At 32.7% G+C, this 25,399-nt stretch overlaps 1 protein-coding gene across 9 annotated transcripts in view; it reads right to left on the bottom strand.

The window, feature by feature from the left end:
• Positions 1-25,399, bottom strand: part of LOC115215917 (oxysterol-binding protein-related protein 6) — a 270,837-nt gene that overhangs the window by 1,665 nt on the left and 243,773 nt on the right. For 5 of the 9 annotated variants that reach the window (XM_029785270.2, XM_036505898.1, XM_029785271.2 and 2 more), the window contains 11 exons: positions 22,259-22,328; positions 20,584-20,759; positions 19,503-19,577; positions 18,982-19,119; positions 17,561-17,624; positions 16,500-16,578; positions 11,866-12,001; positions 9,656-9,803; positions 9,035-9,161; positions 6,416-6,538; positions 3,759-4,419 (listed from right to left, as the gene is read on the bottom strand). In XM_029785270.2, coding sequence (XP_029641130.1) covers positions 4,314-4,419; positions 6,416-6,538; positions 9,035-9,161; positions 9,656-9,803; positions 11,866-12,001; positions 16,500-16,578; positions 17,561-17,624; positions 18,982-19,119; positions 19,503-19,577; positions 20,584-20,759; positions 22,259-22,328 — 1,242 coding nt within the window. In that variant the 3' untranslated portion in view covers positions 3,759-4,313. Of the gene's footprint in view, positions 1-129; positions 4,420-6,415; positions 6,539-9,034; positions 9,162-9,655; positions 9,804-11,865; positions 12,002-16,499; positions 16,579-17,560; positions 17,625-18,981; positions 19,120-19,502; positions 19,578-20,583; positions 20,760-22,258; positions 22,329-25,399 lie in introns of those variants that run through there. The other 4 variants (XM_029785276.2, XM_029785277.2, XM_029785275.2 and 1 more) reach the window with 1 other exon arrangement.

The following is a 25,399-nucleotide window of genomic DNA, read 5'->3' as shown; positions in this document are numbered from 1 at the left end:
TACATATATATATATACATATATATATACATACATATATATATATATATACATACATACATATATATATATATACATATATATATATATATATACATACATATATACATACATACATATATATATATACACACACACACACACACTCATATATACATACTTATTTCAGGGATCTTTTGAAAACCTATAACTCAGTTCTAAGTTGCAGTTTTGGTATTTCAGTTGTGGGTAAATATATCCCAAAACTGATAATGGAGACAAAAAGCTTTATAAACTAAGGACAGTCCATAAAGTAATGGTGGCCAGAGGCCAAAACTAGTATAAATACATATACGATAAAATCAAAATTCGAAAACTTGTTTCTGAAATTGTTATCAATATTAGAACCTAGAAAAATAAAAAAGTAATCCCCCACACATGCCACTAAAATAAAAAGGAAAAAAAGGGATCACTAGATTATAATTTTTTCAACTTCGAAACCCAGAAACAATTTCTTATTAACTTAGAATTTATGTTTGCACAGTTTCCGTTAACTACAATAAACTATGTCCATCAATTCTAACATTTAATTATATTTGTCAATAGTTAAACATTCCCATCTGTCTTCCCCAATAGTATGCTACAAATAAATAGAATGGCAATCTGGCATGAAATATTTGTTTTTACTTTCTCTTGGATACAAAATATAAAACATTCTAAAATATGGGCAACTTTGAACAATTTTTACCATTACTATATACAGTCAGTAACCAATTTGAAAAACAAAACAAAACAAAAACATAAAGCTGAAGTGCTAAACTAGACAATATGTTGAAAGTGACTTAGCATTTCTGATTATTAGCTAAAATGTGTGAATGTATGTGTATGTATGTATGTATGTATGTAGTGTGTGTGCATATATATATATGTATACACACACACACATGTTATGTAAGTCTGCATGTATGTAGATATTGTTAATGTACATACAACAATAGCCAATAATCCAGCATATTAGCAATAAACATTAGAAAAAACAAATCAGTGTTCTATTCCATTGTTTTTCGTCCATTTTCCCCTGTTGACATCTGTGGAAGGAACTAAATTACAAAAGACCTGGGGCCATGATTAATATACAAAACAGACCAGAGGTCATTAATAAATAATATAATCAATAGTTAAGTTTGATCCTATAATCTAGGAAATAATTTCATGACTGGAGCTATTATTACTATCATTATAATAAAACAACATTAGGATTTTGAACAGTTTTGATAAAGAATGGCTGAATCAGAAAATTCAACAGAGAAATGTAGGATTAATATTTGGCAAGGCAAGAATTATGCTATATTCTCATTAGAATACCAATGGAAAAGAAAAAAAAAACGAAAAAAAAAAAGAGACTATAATTTGGAATAATAGAAGAGTTACATTCAGTTAAGGCGTTATAAGAAAATGAGAAAAATTGTACACTGAGGTATTCAAGTTTAATTATTCAATATCAATTGTGTTTATCAATTTGAAAAAAAAAGGACCAAAATATGAATATAAATTACAAACAGTCTGATTATAAAAAAAAACAAAAAACTTTTGAGTCTGACTATACCAAAGGTCAGGGTATTATCATTAATAGTTGTATAACAATCTGCTAATGAAATATGTAATTCTTATTTGGACAATTGCATTTAATTTCAATATTGTAATATGGAGTGAAGTATTACCTGTTTTTGTTAAGATATTTTGTAAAAAAAAAAAAAACACTAGAAAATAAAGGCTTCCATGCAAAAAGATTTAAACAAAAGGTATTTGTAAAAATGGGTATACAATTCTAAATGAAGGTTTATGAAAAACAAAGTAAATAGAGAGTAAGAAGTGAATAGATGTATAGATATCAGGTATTTGATAAATTGTTACACAAAAGAAATTGAATTTTCCAAATACTCTCTTTCCTTTTTAAAAACATAAAGATACTGATGATTTTTTTTTCTACTTCAGTACAAAGCCACACATTTTTAGGTGAAGAACGTAGTCAGTTACTTGACCCTAGTATGGAAAGTTAAGTCTACCTTGGTAGTAAAATATTTGTTACTAATATTTGTTCCTACTCAAGGTTTACTTGTTTCATCAAAGAGTTATTTCTAATTTAGTCTAATGAAATTCCAAACCTGAAGAGTTAAATGAAATGGCATAAAGAAGTAGGATTAATTATTTTTTTTTTATAAAATAACATTTCTACAATATTCATTTTTATTGCTAAGTAATTAATTAACATTGTTCAGTAAACTGATTGCTCACACATTTCAAAACTGCTTCACAAAAATGAAGAACAGATATAATTTTGGAAAATCATTTACAGAAAGACAGATACAGCCTTCAGCACTGAGACATAAAGTGAAAAGTTTCAGAGAATTATTATATATTATCAAGAGCTATTATTACCATCATCACTATCAAATAATAATTGTAATAATAATTTTTTCTACTAAAGGCACAAGGCCTGAAATTTTTGGTGGGGTGGAGGGTGCTAGTCAATTTCATTGACCCCAGTGTTCAACTGGTACTTATTTCATCAACCCTGAAAGGATGAATGGCAAAGTTGACCTCGGCAGAATATGAACTAATAATAATAACATGACTAATCTACAGAAATCATGGCAATAACATAGTAGCTGTGCAACCTTCCATCTTTTGATATGTTAGAAGTTTCAGTAGAATAAACTTGTTGATCCAGATCTCCCCCACCCACCCAAATAATTGTTCCATATCACTTATATCATAGCATTTAAATCACTCAGCAGTTAGTAGTTGTAGATATATCTCATTAAACAGTTATTATACTGAATGACAACAACAAAATTATAAGGCAACTTAACAACTATGTTATATTATCAATTCCAATATCATTGTAAGAAACCAAAAAATAAGCTATTTACAGTAGGTTTCAGAGACTGAAACTTGGAAACGAGTCTATAACAGAGAAAATGAAAAGAAAAACAGTAATAAAATGATAGAGAATGGGACGGTAACTTCATTTGATTAAGATATATCTCTGTATAGGCAAGTGTTCTCAAGACAGCTAAAACACAGTCAATCACTGCTTGGTTTCATAGATTTGATAATTTACATAGTTTGAATGTCTATAGCAAAAGTATTAAGGGACTTAAAGAGTTTTGGTTGAATTTAGTAAAATGTTAAAAACAAATGATTTGAGCTAAAAATACCAAATTAAAGAAATGTGACAGTTTCACTAATTTAATATTTCGACAAATTTAATACAAGTCCCAAAATGTGCAATGTATCTAAAAGTGAAAGCAAATAGCTACTTTATTATAAGTTATATCATGTACCATTGGCCGCTATATTGATATTGACTGCAACAAAACTATTAGATTAGGGAGAAAAAAAAAGACACCAGTTGGAGATGCATCTTATCAAATAATATTGGTATTGTTACTAAATCTACTTCATGACTAGTTTTGAAGAAAACAACAAAAGGTTGACACTGAGCTAGTCGACAAATGTCATTAATAGAGGAGGCTACAAAATTAATATCTTAGATTTAGACCTATTAGTAACATGGGCATCTAAAAAAAATGTACCTGAAAGCAAAACTTAATTGACAATTTATAGATAATGTATTCACCCTATGTCTGTACAGATTTCATATCCAGAATAAAGTTTTAAAAAAAGCTGGTCGCTATTTCACATGATTTAACCAACCAGAGCAGAGCAAGAAGATCTGGTAGCTAAATACTAAGTCTCCAAACATTTTCAGAAGTGTTTGGTTTTTTTTTGTCTCTTAACTTCATTTGTCATGATTTTTCTTTTCTTGTTTTTTTTTTCTTTTCTTTAATTTCAAAGTGGTCTTGCAGTAAAGCCCAAACAAGAATAAATCTGGGATTTAAAAATGGCAGATTATCTGCCATTGCTCTTTAAGCTAACTGGAATCAGCAGTTGGCCAAGGGCTCTGCCAAAATTCTTAGAGTGCATGCAAGGCAGTCATTTGTAAACTTTCCAGCAAGGCAATAATATTTCTACAACATTTATGGATTGCCATTCTTGGTAACCAAAGAAACATCTTTTGAAGAAAGTCCTCCTGTGGTATAATTGACAGTGACGGTCTCTCAACTAACAGCCCCACTGGACTTAACCTGCAGTATTAAGAAACTAATATTGGATTCTTCAAGAAATGAGCAAACCACAACAGTCATCATCTGTTCTATCACATGGTTATAAAGAAAGAAAATCTTTTGGTTCAACTTGTTGGTTGATTAATAGAAATTCAGTCAATCAGCTCACAGCCATAATCAATAAATCCCTGCTGAGTTCATTCCATCACCATAACTTGGGAAGGGACATTCTGGAAAAACCAGGCTCTTTCCTTTTTTCCCAATATTCTCTGGTAAATTCATAAAATTCTTTTCCATTTACTTCAAGTTTTCTGTAAGAAAATAATGCAGAAAAATATACACCATGTTACACAAAAAATTTAAGGTTTATTTATTTTTTATTAAATAACAACTATAAAAAGGATCTTTCTTTTGTTACATATAAGTTTACAATTACCTGTCTGAAATTAGGTGTGAATTCAGCTGCTTTCCAAAGACAAATATTAAATATAAGCCAAATATTTTTTCATATTGGGATTTAATTTTTATTAGTTATATCTATTTACTGTTTTAATCCTACTTTTTAGTCAGTATGGCTATGTGCTTAAATTTTTGCTTGTGATTTAAGGTTCAATACATAGTAATTTGTGCAAATGTTTTATAAAATAAGCTGAGTCTCACAACAACAGTAAACGGAATTTGGTAAATAACTGTGCAACAATCTAATGTACATATGATAGCTTGACCTTCAACTAAAAGCTTTGTGTGTGTATGTGTGTGGGGGGGGGGGGAGAGAGAGAAAGAGAGAGGGAGGGAGGCTTCTTTCGTTTCTGCCAACTAAATCTACTCACAAGGTTTTGGTTGGTCTGGGATGCAGTAGAAGACTATTACCTAAGGTTCCATACAGTGGTAATGAACCTGGAACCATGTAGTTGGAAAGCAAACTTCCTAACTACACAGCTATACCTATGACTTAAAATAGCATAAAACAAACAATAAAAATTTATATCTACATATATCTAATATATTATACATACATGGAACACTCACATATAGCACTCAGAGTTTCCTGGCAAGCTACAGGTATGAAGTTATCTGATTTCCAACCAGTATCTCAACACATGTACTCCTATTCAACAGTTGATAAATGATGGCATGTATGTTGATTATTGATTGGAAATTGGGTAAGTTCTCTTGCAGAGAAAATCAAAGTACTATACTCTTTTACTCTTTTACTTGTTTCAGTCATTTGACTGCGGCCATGCTGGAGCACCACCTTTATTCAAGCAAATCGACCCTGGGACTTATTCTTTTTAAGCCCAGTACTTATTCTATCGGTCTCTTTTGCCGAACCGCTAAGTGACGGGGACGTAAACACACCAGCATCGGTTGTCAAGCAATGCTAGGGGGACAAACAGACACACAAACACACACACATACGCATATATATATATACATATATACGACAGGCTTCTTTCAGTTTCCATCTACCAAATCCACTCACAAGGCATTGGTCGGCCCGGGGCTATAGCAGAAGACACTTGCCCAAGGTGCCACGCAGTGGGACTGAACCCGGAACCATGTGGTTGGTTAGCAAGCTACTTACCACACATCCACTCCTGCACCACTATATATATAAGTGTTTCATTTTTGTATGATGTATTAAATATACTCTTCTATTTCAATGATATTGAGGCCTACATCTTTTACTGTTACACATATATATCCATTAGTGGTAAATGTAAACATCAGAAAGAAAAATGAAGAACAGGCACTCTCAAATGAAAATAATGTGTGGTGTTTGTTGCATGCTGAGTGATACAGAAAATCCCTCATCACTCACACATCATTGAACCAATGATTGGTTCATTAGATTCCTATAACCATCAATGTTAGTTGTTCACTTATTCATTGATGTATGTGTGGTACCTTTTTTGTAAATAAGGTATATGTAGGCCAGTGTCTAAACCTCAGCCATTAAACAAAATTGCTTATAAAAGAGATAATTAAAAGAAAATGTCAGTTTTTAATGTCATATTTGCTATAGCTGACTTTTATACTAAAAAATTTGTATATGTGCTTGTGTGTGAGTGAGAGAGAGAGAGGAAAGTGTATTTGCAATCTACATTAGTGATTAGAATACCATTTAGTTATTAATTTGTAACAATATTAAAGAATAAATATTAATTAGTGATAATATGGAGAACGTATTTTCTTTATTAAACAGTAGATATTTTATGAGAATGTTTATAATTAAAATGTCAGAGCAGTAACTAAGATATTATTTCTATTGAAACATGAAATAATTATTTCTAAACAAATTTTTACCTGAACCATTGAGGCATATATACTATTTTCATATCATCTCTTTGCCGCCTTTTATCTCGCTGTAACTGTTCTATTCGGATTTTTTCTATCTCTGAGTCAGACAATTTCCCTTCTTCTAAAAGTCTGTAGAGAAAATACAAAGAAAATATATGATAAAATAAAATAAATATTAATATCCATATTTTATTATGTGTAGTATAATGGATAAAAATTCTCTTACCTTAATTTCTGGAAACAACTTTGAAGGGATCTCCTCAATCACTGACAAAACCCTTTAGCATTCAGATTACTCTATCAAGTGTAATGCTCATTTATTTACATCAATTTGAATTAATTATGCATTATCTCATAGCTTTGAAATTACAATGACATGGATGTTTATTTTTAGAATAGTACTGTAGGTAAGTCTGGCCTGTTTGAACTTAAAACAGGTAGAATATTTTGGCCAGATATGGCCAGTTTAAATGCTAAGGAATTAAAGTTGTTATGCAATTTAAAGACCCTCACTATCCCAACCACTGGCCGGAAGCTAGAATATGCAAAGACTCTAACTACACATCTGTTTTAACCAATACCCAGAGTCCAAAAGTGGCCTTGTAACTCTTCTCCCACTTTTGGTCAGGTCTTTTGACTGTTCCCTTCCAATCATCTGACATCTTTGACATATGCCACATTGTGATACATCACTGTGATGGCTCATCAAGCAATAAAGTTGCTGTATTTACTTCAAGACCATTACAATAATTAATAGTTTCAAGTGGGAATCAAAATTATGCTGAAAAGTCATTTTATAAAATCTTAGCATGAAGTCATGACACCCTCACCAAAATTACTCCAAGGTGGAGCCTGTACATGTTAATCGACCTGTAATAAACAACAATTAAATCACCCTCAAATCACACCCTACTGTCTTAAAAAGAGAATATATTGGATTGTGCAGTCTGGAATACATAATGTCTAGAAAAAAAAAAAGGATGATCATGATTGGAATGTCCTTTGTCATAATTCTCATTAATAAGAACTTACTTAAAGCTAAACCACCACTACAGCAATAACAGTAGCAATAGGGAGCATCTAGCTGGTCACTCAATCAGTTAGAAATATTAATCACATCCCTAACTGTTTTCTTGAATATTGTAGCGTATATATATATGAGGGAGTCAAAGATTATATGCATTCTTTTCAATTATTTACACAAAAGCATGGGATAAACAAGTACGTCATTTTTCTATATAGTCTTCTTCCTTTTCAATGCACTTGCTCCAGCAGTCCACAAGCTTATGTATTCCCTCCAAGAAGAAGGTTTTTGGTTGGTCATGTTACCATTTATGCACCACTTCCTTCACATCTTCATCCACAGAAAATCAACAATCTTGTAAATCATCTTTGAGCAGTCCGAAGATATGAAAGTTAGGAGGAGCAAGATCTGGGCTGTAGACAGAGTGTTTCAGCACCTCAAAACCTAATTGGTTAATGGTTTCAACAGTCCGGGAGGTCGTGTGTGGGCATGCATTGTCATGCAACAATAAAACTTTCTTCAATAGGCTTCGGCATTTGGTGTGAATTGTTGGCTTCAGTTTGTTGGCCAGCAAAGCACTGTATCTTGCACCATTGACCGTACACTTTTTAGTCCCAAAGAAGGGTTAGCAAGCATCAACTTTCCTGCAGAAGACTGAGACTTGAATTTCTACATCGCTGGTGAGCCAGGATGTTTCCACTCCATACTCTGTATTTTGGATTCTGCCTCATAATGATGGACCCACATTTCATCTGTGACTATCCTGCTCAAAAATTGCCTTCATTGTAGTAGTGATCAAGTAAATGTTGGCAGATCTCAAGACATTTGTGCTTGTGCTTTGCAGTAAGCTCTCTTAACAGCCATCTTACACAGACATTATGGAAGCCGAGCTCATTGTGGATGATTTAATAAGCAGAACCATGACTAATCTGCAGAGAATGAGCTACCTCATCAATGATAACTCGCTGGTTCACAATTACCATCTCTCAAACTTACTGCATCTTCTCATCAGTGGTGGAGGTTGATGGGCATCCTGTTCTCTCTTAGTAGGTCATGCTCGTCTGGCCACTTTTAAAATTCTTGATCCACTCATGCACACTTCTGCACAATAGTGCACTGTCCCCATATTGTGCTAAAAGCCTCCAGTGAATTTCAGCAACTGACACACCTTCCGACCAGAGAAATCAGATCACTGCTCTTTGTTCTCCTTTGGTGCACATTGCTAGTGGAGCGGCCATGCTTAAATTATAAAGCCAGAAAGAAAAATAGGGCTATCAGGCTCAAACATCAATCTCATGACCACAATAGTACCAATTATAAGCACGCATGTGCAGAAGGCAGGGTGACAATAATAAAGATGTTATGGCGAAAGTGCAGATAATTTTTGACTTCCCCTTGTATATATATATATATATATATATATAGATGGATGGATGGGTGGATGGAGACTACATGTATGTGAGGTATCTGCCATGTATCTCCAGGTTCTCTTGTATTAAGTAGAGAAGAAATGTTATCATGGCCCTTGACACTGTCTTGAACATTTATTTAGTTATTAATTTACCCTATATATAAATAATAAATAATGTGGAAGGAAATACCTTTGATCAGGGCGGAATCTACTGTCTGTGGGAGGAAGGAAACGTGCTTCCTCTTCATTCAGTTCATTGAGTTCAATAGCAAATCGTGAGAACCCATAATAAAGAGCATGATCATCAGTCATGGTACCTGGTAAAATATTACAATTATTAATGTAGACATTTAAAACAGAATAATGTGGATACTTTTCTTTAAATAGAAAAGGAATTACTTTCTCCAAGTTTAGACATTAAAATATGTGTGGGGAAAAGTAATAATAAAGATAGTTTCTTTCAAAAAATATAATTTTCCCAAGTAATATTTAGCTGATGAATTGTCTGAGAAGAGCGGTTAATAAATTTAATATCTGTAATATTAAAATATATACTATGTTTTAACCTATTGGATATGCAATCATCTCCTAGTGGGTGCATACAAGATAGGATTTAAAATAGAATATATATATATATATATATATATATATATATATCCAAAGCATTTAAAGAAACAGTCAAATCTATGCACACACACACAAACATATATATCCACCCCAGACATCTATAAACATATACACACAACAATTTCTAAAGATAGCAATGTCATACACATGTATAAATATAATAAAAAAGTAAACATGACTTTACCAGGTCTCCATATACAGCGAGCAGAGGGGGCAGAAGCACCACAGTAAATAGCTTCATTCCATTTACCAAATAAATTATGGACCACTTTGTTATCTTGATTAAATATTTGACCGTAGATCTCATGTCTCTTCCCTGACCAATAACTTGCCTGAACAACAAAAAAATTAATGAGAATCAATAAAATTAAAAATATTTAATACGTTCAACTTGTTCAATACACCATTTTGATACTCATTTACTGGTTCCCGCCAAATGTCTGCAACCAGCAACAGTTAATATCTAATGTCATTAAAACTAAATCCCTTACGATTTTGAAAGTTAGTGCTTATCTGTCAAAAATGTATTTATTAACCAGTGAAGGAGTCAACCAGACAGCATTTATATCTATCTATTTTATTATTATCATTATTATTATTATAATTATTATTATTATTATTATCATTATTATTATTATTATGGCAGTGAGGTGGCAGAATCACTATCATGCTAGACAAAATTCTTAGTCGCATTTCTCTATACCTCTCATACTGACATTCTCTTCATTTGGGACTGTAAAGTCAATTATTCTCTTTGTCTACTACTACTAAATCAGGCCTTCTAGCCTCTATTACTATGTACATTTGAATGTTAAAGTCCCACAACATCTTATATTTGTAGTACTCTACAGGGTTCATGTTCATACCATTTATCATTATGGTCAAATTCTAGATTTCAACATAACTCCCAGTGGATTATTTTCCCTAGGTTGTCACGTTTTTAGCAGTAGTCCTTCTGTGCGAGCATGCCACATTCACTTACTATATGAGTAACACTTTCTTCTTTTGATTTACAAAACCTACATTGGGAATCTACCTGGTTTTTGTCTATCTTGACTTTTATACAATAAGTCCTCTATGATTGATCTTGTGCTGCAACTAACAAACTTTCTGTTTCCCTTTTCAGCCTTCCCTTTTGCAACCATAACTATGTCTCACTGTTACTATTTCCTGCAACTATCTTTGAGAATCTACCATGCAAAGCCCTCTCTGCCAGTCAGATAATCTTTCTTCTTTTCTGTGGTTTTTAACCTCATTTGGCTTTTTTGTTTCCCTATGTCCTACTGTGACTCTAGCAGCTCTTAATAAACTTTCTTCACTATTACATATATGGTGTTTTGGTTTCCCTATGTCCTTCTATGGCTCTAGCAGATCTTAATAAACTTTCTTCACTATTAACTATATACCTACTCTAACTTCATGCAACCTTCTACTGATATGAACCATCTTCCTTTCTAGGTAAGTATAATCTTGCTACTCCTGCTCTTGGGTGAAGTCCTCCATTCATATTGAATACCTTCCTTGTTCTTCTGTCTAGATTTGCTAATTCAGATTTTGTCCAATCTGCTGAGTATCTAAGTGATGATACTGTCCGAGTATTTGCAGCCTTCATTAGATTCGGACCATTTACCTTTGACTTCATTAGCCTCACTCTTCTAATATACTCTGTCTCAATTTTCATTTTTATTTATATAGTTAGTACTCTGTCAGATTCTAATACTCTTAGATACTTATAACTCTCCCCTCCTTTCAGTGATTTTAATGCCTGGTTATGTGTTAATTGAATGCCTTCACTGCTGACTACCTGTTCCCTTTATGACTAATATTGCACACTTATCTATACCAAATTCCATGCCTATATCTTTGCTGAAGAGTCTTACAATTTGTATTAAGGAATCTATCTCTTTTTTATTCTTACTAAAAAGCTTTAGATCATTCATATAGAGCAAATGGTTAATTTTTCCCTTTATTATTTCTGAGCTGATACCCTGCCATTGCCTTCCTTAATACTAAACTGAGAGGGATTAAAGAAATATTAAAGGGGATAATGAGTCACCTTGGAAAATTTCCTCCCTTGATATTAACTTCCCCTAAGACTGTGTCACCTGAGTAGAGATCTACTTTCCAATTCTTCAAACATAAGCTAATTAATTCTCATTATTATCATTAAGGTGGCATGCTGGTAGAATCATTAGCACATCGGGCAAAATGCTTGGTGGTATTTCCTTTTTTTTACATTCTGAGTTCAAATTCTGCTGAGGTCAACTTATCCTTTCATCCTAATCGACTGGCCCCCTCCCCACAAAATTTCGGGCCTTGTGCCTAGAGTGGAAAAGATTATTATTATTATTAGTGTGTGTGTGAAATGTATCTGAAATGAAAATGTATACATACCTTTGTAAAAGTAATTTTGCAGGAAATATCTCCATTCCTCATGTGCATTTCTCCATATTGGTCAACCCATCGTTGGCCACCAAGTAGGTTATGCACACATGTTGTAACCTTATTCCACTGATAATGGTCATTATATCTACAATTAACAAAGATAAAATATGTACATTTAATATTTAATTATTCTTGACAGCCCAGCTATCTCTAAGAACAGAAAGAGGCATTCTACAAGTAATATGAGAAATAGGAATTTATTGAAGTAAGCACACTATTAATTAAGGTAAATATTCACTGTGAAACATAGTAGCTTGTCTCCTATATATATTATAGTTTATACTTCTAGGGGCTAATAACATAAGATACAGGTGAGTACAAACAATAATTCAATGAATTAGACACTTTTGCGATTTTGTGGATTTTGAGCCAATGTGATAACATTGTTTATTATCTTTAACTGAGTCATTTAACAGGAGTTGAACAAATCTAAAATAATGTCAGAAGGTAAAAGAATTTAACTTTCTATCAAATTCTCTCCTTTCTAATTTGTTTAAATTTAAACAAGCTAATGAGCTCACATCTTTCTAGCATCACATAACATTTTCACACTGAACCAATTTACATAGTAATCTCCCCTTGTATCTGTTTGTAACCACTGACACTACTATACTACAGACATTGAACTAAAGACTGAATAGTCATTTGACTCAGCCAGATGTCCTGCATTTCACACCCTGCTATCTTAAGAGGAAGATGTCTGAATTGTCACATTGGGGATACCTTTGATTATGGGCCTGCTCACCAGGGCTGCTGACCTGGAGCTAAACAATAACTAATATACAGTTGTGCTATTACCACACCTCAAATCATGCTTGTTTACATTCACTAGAAATTTTCCAGTCACATAATTTGCTGTCATTCACATCTATCTGTGTAAAGAAATCATTACCTGTGTTATTGTTTAACTCCAGGTCAGCACTGATTCAGCAAACCTATCACTAAAACATTTCAGCTTTGACAGTCTTATCTGTTGTACAGACATAATATTATTTTAGATCACATTATCCAATGCAATCCTATATACAATAGTATTGTTGATAATGGCTCTCATTCTCCAAATGTTTTCCACTAACATCACTTAAAATTTACACATTTCCTCAATTACTTTGGGTAGCAAAAGTCAGCAACTTTTGGGGAGTTTTCTAAACAATTCATATACTAAAATATCATCATCATTTAACATTCACTTTCCATGTTGGCATGAGTTAGAATCAAAACTAAGTAGAGGAAAGTGAATATTAATCAATGACTATCTTTGTTCTAATTAGTCTTCTAAGTACGGGAGACATTTTAATATTATTAGACTTCCTCAGCAAAGCATAGATTTCACAGTACTACATGCTAAAATAGTCATGAGAGAATCACTATGTAAATGTACAATATTACACAAAGATGCCATCCATATGATATACAATAAATTAATGCCAATCTATATAATAAATCCTTCATTCAATCAAATTTTCATTTTATGTCTGTTTTTTTTTTTTTATGCAAGCATAGAAAATATGCTACTTTGACATTGTTTAACAGCCAAATGCTCTTTCTGTAACTAGTACTCATTGATTTTCCAAGTAAGGGATCTTTTATTTCACACATTTTCAAAATGGAAAAATGAGTGGATGATTTGTTGACAACAGAAGAAACACTAACACCACTCGTTATGATTTTTGAAGAAAGCAAATGTAAACAAACCCACTGATTGATACATGCATGCATTATGGCGACCCCTCGTTATTGAGTATGGCCATTGCACAAAGCTTAACTGTTACTGGTGATCGAATGTGACTTTTTAGCCCAGCTAAAGATCTACAATGTCTTGTACAAAATTGGCAACTAAAACCTTTACTGGTAATAGCCGGCTGTAGTTGTAACTGGGCTTCATGTACCTTTGAATGTTGTTTAAGTCCTCCTGCCGAATTACACACCGACAGATATGATTAGTATGGTGTGTTACACCACCACCAGTGGCCAGGTTGTCACTCATCTGTCTTGTTTTATGACTATGAAGATGACTCTTGAGTCCAGCTTTACTGAGGCAGGGTCTTGCACAGACATTGCATGTCGGCATGCATGCATACATACATACATACATACATACATATAATTTTTCATTTGTTTTTACACCCATTTTTCTATGCCAGGATGGGTTAGGTGAATATATGAATGGGACATTTATTTTATAGTTAGATACCCTTTCTGATGTTAACCTTTACCTGTTTTTCAAGCAAAGTATCTCTATTTCATCTACCAAATTCATCCCTAGGATTTGGTTGGCTTAGGGCTATAGTAGAAGACACTTGCCCAAGGTGTCACACAGCTATGCAGGAACATGCATGCTTGTATGCATGGATGGATTGATGGCTTGATGGCTTGGATTGATGGCATGCATGCGTCTATATATTTATATATGTATATCCTTTAATAATCAGCAAACACTATCAAATACTGTTAAACATTTGAATGTCATTATTAATTGCATGACTCATTTTTGTGACACTGTGTTGATTATAAAAATATCAGTACCACTTCAGTTTTGACTACTATTATTATTTTCATCCTTTATGAATAAAAAAGTTTATTTCAGAGTTCAAACTTTTGCAGTATATTGATTTATATTTTTATTAAAACTCAGAAAGTGAACATTTCCAAGTTAGAATGGACTCAGAAAATGAGTCTATCAAAAATAAGAATGAAAGGAACATGACAACTCGAAGACATCAGTGTTAAACTTCACCTTAACTTTTTCATTAAATGAGATGGCATCAAAAAGTCCCCAGACTAGTTATGCTTAATGAAAAATAACTTATTTACATACGGTTTAACGCCATCTCCTTCGAAAGAGTCACCCTGTGCAACAATACACTGGTCCCAGCATCCTGCCACTTTTGGAATCTGGCCTGGTAGTCATTTTCTGTAACTGACTCAAGAACCTGCATTTCACTATTGATCTTGACAACAGTTTTAAAATAGTGACCTTTGAGCAGCATTTTCATCTTGGGTAAAAGATGGAAGCCTGCAGGTGCTAAATCTTGCAAATAGGACAGGTGTGGAAGCAATATCATGTTGTTTTTGGTGAGAAACTCATGAGTGAGAAGAGCTTGGTGACAGGGTGTATTGTCATCATGAAGGAGCCAATTTTTCATACTCCACAGATCTGGTCACTTTTGCCAAATGTCCTTCCTCAAATGCTTCAAAAATGTAGCAGTAGAACTCTTGATTGATGGTCTGGCCTTGGGGGCCAAATTTTCAATGTACAATACCACTGATGTTGAAAAGAATAATGAGCATGCTCTTGATTGAGCTGCAACTCTGTCATGCTTTCTTTGGTTGTGGAGATGAAGGGCTCTTCCATTGTGATGACTGCTGCTTCATCTCAGGGTTTTTACCCATAGACCCAACTCTCATCACTGGTGATGATCCTCAACATGAAGAATGGGTCATCAGTGGCATGTTGTTGGAGATCTTGACAGACTTTAGAGCAATGTTCTTTCTGCTCAGTAGTCAGCAGGTGGGAGACACTTTGGCAGAGACACACTGCATGTTCAATTCAGACCATAGGATTGCCTGCACAGTCCCATATGACAGACCAACAACATCAGCAATGTCATTGATTGTCCTCCAACAATCCTCATGCACAAGCTGATGCATTTCTCAACATTTCCAGGGTGACACTCATTGCAAGTCTTCCCGATTGCTCATCATCTTCCAGGGACTTTCTTCTGCATTCGAAGTGCTTGTGTCACTCAAAACATTGCATACAACCCATTGCCTCATTGTTATAAGCTTGCCAAAGAATGCTCAATGTCTCTGCAGCAGACTTCCCAAGTTTAACTCAAAATTTCACATTGTCTTTTTGTTCCTGTCCATACAAAATCACAGACTACAGCATACACGTGATCACAAAAACACAAATTTCACAACTTGTGAAGTAAACACACAGCAATATCACTTAGTACACTGCCTCATGGAGGTCACTGCTAGCTTTCACTGTACATGCAACCATGTACTGCCATCTGCTGGCTTGCTACAGAACTAGTCCAGGAACTTTTTGATACCACCTTGTATTTATTTGTCAATATTTTTAGCCAAGTCAAATAGTGCATAAGTGGCCATTTGGTTAAAAAGTTCACAACACAATAATATGGTCTGGGGTTCAATCCCACTGCATGATACCTTAGGTAAGTGTTTTCCATTATAGCCCCAGGTTGACCAACGTCTACTGAATGAATTTGGTAGATGGAAACTGTGTGGAAGCCGGTTATATGTATATATGTGGATGTGCATATATGTGAGTATGTATCTTTATATTTTTACTTAACATGGAAACTTGCTAAATCACTGGGTATCTCTGCACTTTCAAAGACAAGTGCAGTCAATGGTTAGGAGGTGGAAGAGCATTTGACTGTAAAAACAACACATCGATAATATGTATCCATCCAACCATGCTCGCATGGGAAAACAAACATAAAGCAAAAGATTGAATATGTAACTCAAATAAATATATATAGTGTACAATATCACTTCCTGCCATTTCTAAACCCTTCATTTTTTTTAAGACAAAGACTCCAAAATATTCTTACTTAGGTAGAAAGACATTCACATTTCCAATAGGTTGTATTTCCATTGATTTCCCCCAGAATCTTGTTCTTATTCGCACATCTGAAAAGAAAAACGAACAAATATAAATGATACAATAATGATGTGTGTGTATACATACATACATACACACACATGTAGATATACGTAGATATATAAATAAAGATAAACAAGTTTAAAGAATTAAAAAAATTATTTAATATTTAAGAAAATTTTATGATACTTAAGAATATACAAACTATGTTGAATTAGCAATCTTCTGTAGAATAGTTTCCTTTTTATATTGCTCATGAAATTCTTTTTTTTTTTACCATACCAATATAAAAGAAAAAATAAATTTAAACAGTTTTGCAAATTTCAATGCAAGTGTTCCAGCCATTTTTTATGGGAGATAATAAGAGATGTGTAGTGAACCCTGGCAGTCAAGTCAGGAAGCAAAACGGAAAAGGGATTTAATGAAAATAACCTCCCTGAACCTTCTAGAACATTCTTGAACATTCTGGAAGCTTCCGGTTTATGTGGAAGTCAGAGACTTCCAGTTCATCCCCTATATAAAGGAAGGAATTTCTAAATTCATGCCATTCAGTGCCTGTTGATTCTTCAACATGCATTGGGTGAAGCCATTGCATTTACATACCAGCTTGCATGCACGTTTGCCTCACTTACTTGGAGACATGTGATTGCAAACAGAATATATTCATGTAATGTTACAAGCTTCACTTCAATTAACCTTATGTGTTAACGCATTCCTTCCAGTAATAAATATGTTATGGCTTATCACAAACACCTCGCAAATTTCTATTTTCTTGTTATGTACAAGATGGTGACCCCTCTTTCTCTCATACTCATTAAATTATAGTGTATCATTTAATTGACATTACAACTATAAAATGGTAACCCTGATATCACTATAGATGATTTGTATAAATTTTGTGATATTTGAAGCCATGGTCTTCAATATTAAATTCTAAATTCAGTCATAGAGAAAACAAATGTCAAACAATTTAGAATATTATTACGAATGAAAAAAATTCTATTAACTCACCTTGCCAAAATATAAAATTTCTAGAATCACAGTGACAAGCCGATATTGGAGGATGGTGACTAACCTGAAATTAATTCAAATAATCATTAATATAAATAATTCATATCAATTTTGAAATATTTTTTCCCAGCCCAAAGTTATCTCAGTCTAACTGTTCATGATTTCTCTGTATCAAGGTAGACTTATTAGCATCTTCAAATATTTCTAATCGTCTTTAAGTGCAATATATTGAAAGGTGCAATGGCTATGAGGTTAAGATCCCACCAGGTAGCACCTTGAGCAAGTATCTTTTAGTCATGGTATGACCACCCCCTTGTAAGTGGAATGTGATAGAGCAGTTGAGATATCAATTGCCTATACATATGTGTGTGTTTATGTTAAAACCTAGTCTAAAACCTATTGGTGTTGTATATGTTGTGTCCTTTTATACCCCATAACTTAGCAGGTTTATTAAAATAGATACTCATTAAATGTGTCCCAGGGTTGATAAGATTAAAGGTAATGTCCCAGCTATCCAATGACTAAAACTAGTAAAAGATTATATTGCAATACCAAAAAACATTGAGCAAAACTGAATGTTTTATGTGACATAGATTAATGCCTTGTAGTAGAGGGGTTGATTTTATCTTTGACATTTCTTGTACTCTATTGAATTTTCTCCTAGGTAAATGAATGATACAATATGGAGATACTTCAAGAGAAATTATATAAAGACAAAAAGAGAATGGGTAGGACATTGACACAAATAGACAGAATAAAATAAATGAATAAATAAATACAACACTATTATCTCACCAAACAACTGTTGACTATTCTGTATTTCATTTAGTTTACTAATTAAACATTTAACAAGCATTTACTTTCTTCCATAATTGTTTTTCTTTTTCTTTGTTATTTTGGTTTAAAGATAAATTAATGCAAAGAAAACAATTGAGTTGGGTGATCAGTTTAGTAAGATGTTAGCTGATATATACCTATAAGAGGTCAACAGAACGCTACTTACTTTACAGTGAAGGAATAAATAGGTTTATAACATTATAGTTTGAATACTGATTCTGCTTTGATGTGCTACAGAGATAATAGTGTTAGAAATGATATTAGTTGTTAGCTTTAGAAATGATATTAGTTGTTGGACTTTTAATACCATAAAAGTTAACATAGCCTTACTCTCTTTATGATTCATATTATATCAGTTTAACTAAAGGAGTGTTGCAGCTGACATGAGAATGTTAAATAGACTCAGCATTTGACAGAATACTTTGTTGACTTATGCTTTGGAAAATGAGTTCTGAAAAATGTACACACAATATAAAGTTATGATCTGAAGCTAGAGCACTCTACAGATCTCATTTAGATTCAGAGAATAGTAAAATTAAGACTGAACTTTCAATAAAGCAATGATGTAAGTGAGATGAGTTAACCTGTTCAGAAATAAAACGCCATCCTTTATCTTCTCGAATACATTCATATGTCTCTCCTAGGATTGGATTAAATGGTTTGTGACCAGCACGATGTGCTGAGCTTGCATAGCAACTGACAGCAAATGCTGCTAAATAAATCTGGATAATAAACAAAAGAAAATACATATAACAATTTCTAATATATTTATCGAAAAATTATTAAATCATTTTATCAAACAATATTTGTAGACTTTTCCTTTTTATTTTAACAAAAAGAGAAATTGTTTAATTTTACATAAATTTATTCCTTAAAGTGATACTGAACATTTGTTAAGCATGTTGGCCAAATACATTAAAGACTTGATGCTTTACTGATAGATTTTTACACCCATATTTCAGAACTATGAAACAGATTTACAAATTTGAGATAATTTTTAAACAACAAAAGTAACATTTGTTATTAAGTAGTGACACTTTAAATATTGTTTCACAATTTTAGAATTGTAATATTCTTTATTTTTTTGATAATATAAACCACTTGCCATTCGTTCTAGAGGATCATCAAATTCAGAGGCCTTATCCAGCAACTCACTATACTCCAATTCTTCACATAATCGCTGAAACAAATACATAAATAAATGTTAGGATATTTGTAGCCAGTCCAAGCCAAATATTAAGTATAGTTGCAATCAAACTAAAAATGAATATAGTTGTAACCAAACCTATTTGCTATCCATCAATTAAATGATTCTAACATAAATATGTATGTATTAGTATTTATTCTAATATCTCAGCAAATAGATTAAAGATATTTTTGTGATATGGTTATAGAAGGAAGGCTAAGACCCATGACTTAAGGCTTCTGAAATGGTAAGAGGAAGAAGTTATCTTCATACCACAGATCTAGTCTGACTGGACTGCAGTGAAGGAACCCAAGGGCCAGAGAGTAGTGTTAAACTTGGTCACAGATAAAAAAAACAAAACAAAGTTAGTCTCTTTGCAGGGTTTCCATACACTTTATGTCTACCAAATTTCACTGAAGAGCTAGTGGTCAACTCAATGCTGTGGTAGAAGACACTTGCAGCTGTGAACTTCTTAACAATACAACCTGTGCCTGTAATAAGAGCAATTATTATAAAACGTTGATTGATTTGTTAGTATGGGAAAGGGAATGCCAAAAGGTAAGGGAGAGTCATTGAGAATCAGAGCTGTGTGAGACAGCTAAATAGTTTTTTTGAAAATATAACTATATATGAATATACATATAAGTGGCAGGAAACATCCATTTTAGTACCATTTTTTATATATACCAAAGTACAACCAATGCAAACATGTATTTAGACAACATGTATTTAAAGTTTTAAGTACTGTATATTTCAAAAAGACAACCTTTTAGAGCCCCAAAATCACACCAAAATTGAAGGTTGTCTTATATAACAAAAAGCGAACTTTCCATCTTGTGGTGTATTTGTAGAGAAAACCAGGCCTAACCTTAATTTAATACTGATGACAGCCTTTGTGCAGTAACTACCAATGTCCATGTGTATAGTGAAGATAGACATAAGTTATACATTTAACCTTGCTGTATGTAAGTATACATTTTAAATTATTATTAACACTTACTTGTAAAGAACTCAATGGTTCATTTAAAGTGACAGGCATAGAAATCTTTGTAAGATCCTTTCCGATATTTTTGCATAGAAGATTCCACAGACTAACATCACCTGTATCGGGTTTTGGAACTGGTAGCTTGGAACGTCGACCTGTCTGAAAGGACCGAGACAACTCTCCTTCCGACACTGAAATGAAATGGTCTTATGTCAATGGCATTACAGCTATTTTCAGTCAGTCAATATTTAATAATCAGATAAATTACCATCATTCACATCATCATTATAAATAAATTCAGTTTTCTTCTGGGAAACGTATACTTGATAAGAAAATGAATAACTCCTCAACTTCTACAGATTTAAGTGATCTAGTTATGTCTTCTGTACACTAATTGTTAGCACAACAAACATAAGATAATAAATCTTAAATAAAACCTTGTATTGATAAATTATTAAATGTTTGTTAGTGGAACTGAGTTTAATGTTTAATCTAAGGCATGTATGTTTCAAAGATATTTAGCCATACAACAATATAGTAAATATGTTCAGAACAGTTTTATATATCAAATAAGATTCCATATCATCATTCAATGTCCACTTTCCAAGCTGGCAACATGGATAGGATGGTTTCACAAGAACTGTCAAGTTAGAAGACTGCATCATGACAAGCTGTGATGTCATGCTTATTGTTTTTCAGTAAACATTTAGCAGTTGGTAGAAGTAAAATTTGTAGTTTTAAGTCACAAACTTCAAGACAAGCTACACTTCTATCTAGAGAGACCCTTTAGGATGATGTCAATCTTATAAATTAAGAAAATATAGGATTTAGCTTGTAACTTGACTATTTTACTACAAGTCATTTTAAAAAGTTATCAATGTTGAATATGATTCCACATACAGAAATACAAATCAGAGGTAGAAAGCCAAGACAGGGTAACATGGTTCAACCAGAGTATGTCATATTTAACTAGGTCAGTGATAAAATGTTAGTCTAGCCTGTATAATTATTGGCTAAACTGGCATAATGACCATTCCGAAATATAACAATATATATATATATATGTGTGTGTGTGTGTATGTATGTATGTATATATATATATATATATATATATATATATATTATATATATATATATTTAGTTAGTTATCCCAGCTAGCAATACTATGAAATTTTGCATAATACTGCTTGCTAAATATTCATATTCCTAACAAAGGAATCTGATATTACTGTATAACACTGTATCTAAGAACTGTGATAAATAAAGGGATGTCAGTAAACAGTTTTCTGTTTATGACCAATACTGGACACATGAAGTTTTATTAGGTCATTTAAGTATTAGGTGATTATTAATTTTAAACAAATCTCTCTAATACATACACAACTATTGAGGAATTTATCTGAGAACCTTAATAAACACTATTCTTAATTAAGACACCAGTAACTAAGAAAAATGTCTTGAAGAGTTGGTTCATGTTCCAGGTAACTGTCCAGGTTTGAGTCAACAATCTGTTTAATCTAATTAGAGATAAAACAAGAAGAATCACTAAACAAAGGAACATTCTTTAGGTATCTCTGGATATAATTAAATGAATATTATGCTCTAATGTATCTATCCTTATACATGCTTTACATAAAGTGTACTCACAATTACAATTATCTGAGATAGTTTAAAATCCAAGCATACTTACTACTAATTTTGCTGTTGTAATCAGTTTCATTGCCTTCATCAGAGATCTCACTAGAAGGTTCATCAGAGGCCTGTAAGAAATAAATTAGACAATATTAACAGTTGGCTTTTAACCCCCATCCCCAACATGTTAAGTATTCTTATAACATTTTGCTACCGCCTAGAGCAAACAAGAATAGTAATTAAAGCTTCTTACTAATTAAACTGCCAGCCAAGTATTACTAGTAAAGAGAGCTTTCCTGTAAGATTTTAGTCTGTTTGGGATAAACCACTGAATGTAATTCACTGGAGGAAGATATATCAGAGGAAAGAATTTTAGTACAGAGCAAGTGTCAGCTATGACACAGAAACTGGTTTAGCAAGCAACCCCACTCAGTTTCAAGCTAATACCAGGCCAAGCAACAACAGGCCGGCATACAAAACAAATTGTTGGAAATGATAGTAATGCACTGACAGAGAGAGAGAGAGAGAGAGAGAGAGAGAGAAAGAGAGAAGGAGGGCTACAGTGCTACACCATAAACTTAAATAGACTTCCAAGTGATGAACATTGTTTCGGTGTGAATACAAGTCAAAGTTTTATCAATGAAAAGAATGTTACATAAATAGAAACAGAAATAATTGTATTCTAACAGCAATGAATCTCTTCATAAGGTAATGACCAAAATTGGTTAAGTTTATAACAAATTAGAGAAATTTATGTAATTTGTTAATTTGCAACCACAAAAGAAAAAAAATTAACATTGATATTAACTAAATATATATAATGGCTTCATTTTTAAATTTCTTTGGAAATTTCTGCTTTATGAATTTGATTGTTTAATATGTGTTGTTTCTATGTTAGCTTGGCTTGGATAGATTCACTCTAAAAAATAAAATTTGAACAGTTAATTTACAGGTGACTAACATTGAAATTATTATCAGAATACTGTTAATAAGTACATAGTATTAACAGTTATGATTGAACATTTTTAAACATTAGATTTATCTCCTAATTGTGTAAGGAGGTAGTAGTGTTACAAAGAATTATTATTATTATTATAATTATTAGTAATAGTAATCAGTAAGAATAGAAAACATAATCAAAGTGTAAAAAATTAAAATCAAATCTTACAGTCGTTTATACACTTGCTACATGAGTAAAAGTACAAATACATTTGTGAAGTTTAGCTATTTACATGTGAATAACTAAAAAATGTCCTTTTGTTGTGACTGGTCACAAAGTAGGAGTGGCGGTTATTTTCAGCTAGGAAGCTTGAAGTAGAGTTATTTATGACTTACTGAGAAGATCTCCAAGAAATAACTGTAGCACAAAGTATGTTTGAAATTATAATTTAAGGTTAATTAATAAAAAACTTTTTACTTCTCATTAGATATTTTTATTTTATAACATTATTACTGCTTTAAAAATTAAAAAAAGAACTAAATTTTTATCATTTTTACCTGTATCGTATTTAGTTTAATGGCATTTGTATGCAGGAGGGACTATAACTTCTCAGTAAATTGAGACCATTGCTCTAATTTTGATACCTGTTTGATATCATTTCACCTGTCATGTTTATGCACTTAGTTACATTTGTCTTTTGTCATACGATAGCTGAGATTTTGTGTCTAATGGTTAAAAACATTATTTATATTTTTGTATTTATCTTTTATCTTTTATTTGTTTCAGTCATTAGACTGTGGCCTTGCTGGGGCACTGCCTTGATGAATCTTTAATCAATGAATTGACCTCCAATACTTAAATTTTTTGCTAAGCCTGGTTCTTATTCTATTGGTTACTTATTGCTGAACTGCTAAGTTATGAGGACATAAAAACACCAATAACAGTTGTCAAACAGTGGGTGAGATAAGCACAGACACAAAGACACACACACAATGGGCTTCTTTCAGTTTCTGGCAACCAAAGCCACTCACAAGGATTTGGCCAGCCTGAAACTATAGTAGGAGACACTTCCCCAAGGTGCCACACAGTGGGACTGAACCTGGAATCATGTGGTTAAGTAGCAAGCTTCTTACCACACAGCCACACCTGTGCTTGTAAAATTCTGTTTAATATCCATAATATTTAGAGTGCTTCAATGATATTTAGTTTAGTAACAAGACAGGCTTGGCTAGAGTGAGAAATTTAATTCATAAATGCGTAATTTCCAATTTGTCCCTACTGCATGACACTTCGGGCAAGCTTCTTTTTAATGTAGTGTTAGGTTAACTAATACTTTGTGAATGGAATCTGACAGATGGAAACTGTGCAGAAACACATCACATCCATGTGTGTGTGTGTGTGTATATGTGTTGAGTCTTGTCAATAAATATAGGTGAAGAATGTGAAGTCTGGTAAGGAAACTGGAAAACAGGTGCTCTTTAAATGAAGTCTGTTAGTTTATTTGTTCTGCAACAAGACTTCTCCCTAGTTTTTTAACCCTCTCACCATCTGAGATTCCAAGTGTAAAAGCATGGCCTGACTATAGTTCTCAGCTTTGAGAAATGAATTGTATTGTCATAAAAGGTATGAACACCTACATGAACATGTTTTGACCAATCAGTATTGGCTGCTTTGTACTCAATAAGGTAGAATAGTTCCCACTATTGGTTCTTCAATTTTAAGCTAGTATCCTAGTGAAGTTATTAAAATAGATGTTGGAACAAGATACTTAACTCACCTGAAATTCTATGACAAATTTAAGTGATGACAACAAAACAATTCTAGAAAGATACCATTTCAATTGGCTCTGACCCAATCAATCATTATACCAACCATTTAATAGTCTGGTATTCCTATAGAGAATTGTTTTTAACTGATCTAGTATTTGTATCATTGATTCATTTAGGCTGATAACTGATAATGAATAAAACAACCATTAATGTGTTTAAAGGTATGAGTAGGAATTAAAGTCATCAAAAATACCTAAAAATGATAGACATATAATCTCAATATCTTCATATATATATATATATATACATCGCCATTGGCATTTAATATGTTTTTTTTTTAATAGGACCCATGAGTCAGAGGACTGCAGTATGTTCCAGGTGTTTTTTTGTGGTACTTCACATATACGCACACTCACTTGCATGCATATATATATGCATACATATATATATGCATACATATATATATGCATATATGCATACATATATATAT

This window comes from Octopus sinensis, linkage group LG9, assembly GCF_006345805.1.
Source record: "Octopus sinensis linkage group LG9, ASM634580v1, whole genome shotgun sequence".
NCBI lineage: Eukaryota > Metazoa > Mollusca > Cephalopoda > Octopoda > Octopodidae > Octopus > Octopus sinensis.
This window is presented reverse-complemented; position numbering and strand designations above follow the sequence as displayed.